This window comes from Pteronotus mesoamericanus, unplaced genomic scaffold, assembly GCF_021234165.1.
Source record: "Pteronotus mesoamericanus isolate MK-2021 breed Mesoamerican mustached bat unplaced genomic scaffold, CSHL_Meso_final contig_44, whole genome shotgun sequence".
In the NCBI taxonomy this organism is placed as follows: Eukaryota; Metazoa; Chordata; class Mammalia; order Chiroptera; family Mormoopidae; genus Pteronotus; species Pteronotus mesoamericanus.
The window spans coordinates 2,052,805-2,057,230 of NW_026555166.1; the positions used below are offsets into that span (position 1 = coordinate 2,052,805).

Below are 4,426 nucleotides of genomic sequence, written 5' to 3' on the forward strand. Positions count from 1 at the left end.
ATCATTTCTCACTAATTTGAAATTGCATCTTTGTGACCACTCATAAGAGTCTAAGTAGCAATCACAATTTTAGGAATTAGCACTGGATTCTTTCATAATTCTGAGAAAATTACATACTGTAGGATCCACAAACATCCCTCCACAGTATATTATCTATATAAATTCTTGTACAAGTGCAACATGTAATGTTTATAATTACTAAAGGATGGAAAAGCCAAATATCAATGAACAGAAAAAGGGTAAATATCACTTTATTTTTCCCCATTTAAATAAGAAGAGACTATGCCCAAAGTCAACATAATATCAATAGAAACATAATGTTAGGTGACAAAAGTACAATGTTAAACCGCTTTTATCAGTTAAGTTTTCAGAAATAATAGTTAAATTATTTGTTCATTATACAGTTTAATATAAAGAAAATCAAGGGAATATTAAAAAGAAAATTTTGATGAGTACATGTATAGGAATGAGAACACAGAGCTTGAATAAGAATTTATTTTTATTTTAGAAATTTTTATTTTGGTATAATTTTAAACTTGGAGAAAAGTGGCAAAAACAACATGAAAAATTCCTACATTAGCTTTACCTAGATTCAACAGCTGTTAACACATAATGTAACTTGCTTTGCCATTCTTTTAATATTGTTCTCTGTGTATTTTATTTTTATAAATTCTTTGAATTTTCATGTACATTTTACAACCAGCTTGTCAGAACCTATAACTGGTTTACTGCAATTATAATTTGGAAGGCATTGAATCTATGGATGAAGTAGTGAAAAACTGGCCTCTTTATGGTATTGAGACATTCAGTTTAGAACATGCTATGTCTCTGTGTTTGTTTCTTTTAAAATTTGTCTTAGCAAGCTTTATAGTTTTTAGTGTAAAAAATTTTACATATATTTTAATTGTATTCATATGCATTTGAAATGTAGTTTTAGTTTTTGTTATTTGCCCGTATTTGTTGCTTTGTGTAGAAACAAAATTTGATTTTATGTTTGACCATGTATCATACAATCTTGGTAAATTTCTTTAAAGATTTTATTTTTTTTATTTTTATAGAGGGGAAGGAAGGGAAGGAAAAAAAGAGAGAGAGAGAAACATGGATGTGTAAAAGAACGTTGATTGGTTGCCTCCCACATGTACCCTAACTAGGATGGGCCCACAAACCAGGCATATGACCTGACCAGTGATGGAACCAGCGGCCTTTTCACTCTGTGTACGATGTCCAACCAACTAAGCTGCACAGGTTGGAGTACAATCCTGGTAAATGAATTTCTTAGTTATTGGTTAATTATTAATTTTTTTAAAAATTTTATTCTTTTTTTTATTGTTGTTCAAATATAGTTGTCTCCATTTCCCCTCCTCCCCCACCCTACCCACCTCTACTTTCCACCCTCTATCCTACCCACCTTTGGCTTTGTCCATGGGTCCTTTATACATGTTCCTTGATGACCTTTCCCTTTCTTTTTCCCATTATCCTATCCCCCCTCCCCTCTGGTTACTGTCAGTTTGCTCTTTATTTCAATGTCTCTGGTTCTATTTTGCTTACTTGTTTGTTTTGTTGATTACGTTGTACTTATAGGTGAGATCATAATATGGTATTTGTCTTTAATCGCTTGGCTTATTTCACTTAGCATAATGCTCTCCAGTTCCATCCATGCTGTTGTTAAAGAAAGGAGCTCTTCCTTCCTTCCTTCCTTCCTTCCTTCCTTCCTTCCTTCCTTCCTTCCTTCCTTCCTTCCTTCCTTTCCTTTCCTTTCTTTCTTTCCTTCTTTCTGCTGCATAGTACTCCATTGTATAAATGTACTATAGTTTTTTGATCCATTCATTTATTGATAGCCACTTAGGCTGCTTCGAGCAATTGGCTATTGTAAATTGTGCTGCTATAAACACTGGGGTGCATATGTTCTTTTGAATTGGTGTTTCAAGATTCTTAGGGTATAATACCAGCAATGGAATTGCCAGGTCAAAAGACAGTTCCATTTTTAGTTTTTTGAGGAAATTACATACTATTTTTCACCAGTCTGCATTCCTACTAACAATGTACTAGGATTCTGTTTTCTCCAAAACCTCTCCAGCACTTGTTGTTTGTTGATTTGTTTATCATGGCCATTCTGGCTGGTGTGAAGTGGTATCTCATTGTGGTTTTAAGGTATCTAGGAATAAACCTAACCAAGGAGATAAAACATCTGTACTTAGAAAACTACACAACACTGAAGAGAGAAATTAAGGAAGTCACAAATAAATGGAAGCTCATGGATTAAAATAATTAACATCGTCAAAATGACCATACTACCCAAAGTAATTTATAGATTCAACGCAATCCCTATTAAAGTATGAATAACATTTACAGATATAGAGCAAACACTTCAAAAAATGTATATGGAACCATAAATGACCCTGAATATCCACAGCAATTTTGAGAAAGAAGAACAAAGTAGGAGGGATCACAATACCTGATATCAAACTATGTTACAAGGCCACTGTAATCAAAGCAGTCTGGTACTGGTCCGATCTACTTTGCGGCAAAATGGCTAAACGCACCAAGAAAGTCGGAATCGTCGGTAAATACGGCACCCGTTATGGCGCCTCCCTCAGGAAAATGGTGAAGAAAATTGAGATCAGCCAGCACGCCAAGTACACTTGCTCCTTCTGTGGCAAAACCAAGATGAAGAGACGAGCAGTGGGCATCTGGCACTGTGGCTCCTGCATGAAAACGGTCGCTGGTGGTGCCTGGACCTACAACACCACTTCTGCTGTCACAGTAAAGTCTGCCATCAGAAGATTGAAGGAATTGAAAGACCAGTAGAAGATCCACAATTTGAAGCATTGCTAGCCGATAATAAATGGGTTAATTTATGTAAAAAAAAAAAAAAAAACAAAAAACAGTCTGGTACTGGCATAAGAGCAGACACATAGATCAATGGAACAGAATAGAGAGCCCAGAAATAAACCCACATCTATATGTCAATTAATATTTGACGAAAGGAGCAGAAGCATAAAATGGAGTAAAAATAGCCTCTTCAACAAATGGTGTTGGGAAATTTGGACAGCAAATGAAAAAAATTGAAATTTGACCACCAACTGACACCAATCACAAAAATAAACTCAAGATAAAATACTTAAATATAAGTTGCAGCACCACAAAAGTCCTAGAGGAGAACAGAGGCATAAAAAATCTCAGATATTCCAAGCAGCAATATTTTCACCCATATGTCACCTAGAGCAAGGGACATAACGGAAAGAATAAACAAATAGCACTTCATCAAAATAAAAATCTTCTGCATGGCCAGAGAAAATATCAGCAAAATGAAAAGGGAACCAACCATAAGGGACAATGTATTTGCCAATGGTACCTCAGACAAGGGTTTGATCTCAAAAATATATAAAGAACTCACACGACTCCACTCAAAGAAGACAAACAATCCAAAAAATAAATAAATAAATAAGCAAAGGTCGCGGCTGTTGTGGTTCAGTGAACTGAGTGTCAACCCGCAAATCAAAAAGTTGCCTGTGCAATTCCCTGTCAGAGCATAAGCCTGGGCTGTGTGTTGAGGTCCCCAGCAGGGGGAGCCCAAGAGGCAACCACACATAAATGTTTCCTTTTCTCCCTTCCCCTCTCTAAAAATAAATAAATAAAATCTTTTTAAAAAAGGGCAAAGGACTTGAACAGACACTTCTCCAAGGACAACATACAGAGGGCCCAGAGACATATGAAAGGATGCTCAACATCACTAGCCATCACAAAAATGATTATTAATTTCTTAAGGATTTCTTCTTCAGCTATCCTATCTTCTGTGAATTAAAATAGCTTTACTTCTTCCTTTCTAAACTACATGCATTTTATTTATTTGTCTTGCCTTATTGTTGGAATACTCAATGCAAAGCTACATAAAAATGGTGAGAAAGGACACTGGAGCTGTGTTCCTGAATTAAAGAGAAGCATTTATTATTTTACGTTTCAACATGGCATTAGCCACAGCTGTTTTGTAGATGTCTTTTATCCTACTGAGAAGTTTCCTTCCACTTACAGTTTATTGAAAGCTTTAAATTATAGACAGATGCTGAACTTTTCCAAATAATTTTTCTGCATATATTGAGATCCTTTAATTTTACTCCTTTGTATTCATTTGGTAATTTTTAAATGTTGAACCAATCTTGCATACTTGGAACCAATGCTAATTAATAGTAAGTCATTTTACATGGTATAGATTGCTGGCTTGATTTTGGTATATTTTCAGGAATATTTAATCTACTGTTTTGTTTATCGTAATGTGTCAGTTTTATTTTTATATCTGGGTTTGCTGACTTTATAAAATGGATTAAGAAGTTTCTTTACTCCTCTATTTTTAGAACAATTTGATATAAGTGATGTTTTATCATCCATGAATGAGACAACTCAACAGTGAAGCTATATGGGCCTTAAA

General features: G+C 34.8%; 1 protein-coding gene across 1 annotated transcript; it reads left to right on the top strand.

The window, feature by feature from the left end:
- Window positions 1-2,507: 2,507 nt before the first annotated feature.
- LOC129073930 (60S ribosomal protein L37a) lies at window positions 2,508-2,885 on the top strand. Its single transcript, XM_054577619.1, has one exon. It carries the CDS (start codon window positions 2,530-2,532, stop codon window positions 2,806-2,808), a length of 279 nt encoding a protein of 92 aa, XP_054433594.1. The 5' UTR covers window positions 2,508-2,529; the 3' UTR covers window positions 2,809-2,885.
- The last annotated feature ends 1,541 nt before the right edge of the window (window positions 2,886-4,426 follow it).

Bases quoted from the DNA above. Each gene is read 5' to 3' on its own strand.
- LOC129073930 (XM_054577619.1), top strand. From the start codon at position 2,530: ATGGCTAAACGCACCAAGAAAGTCGGAATCGTCGGTAAATACGGCACC.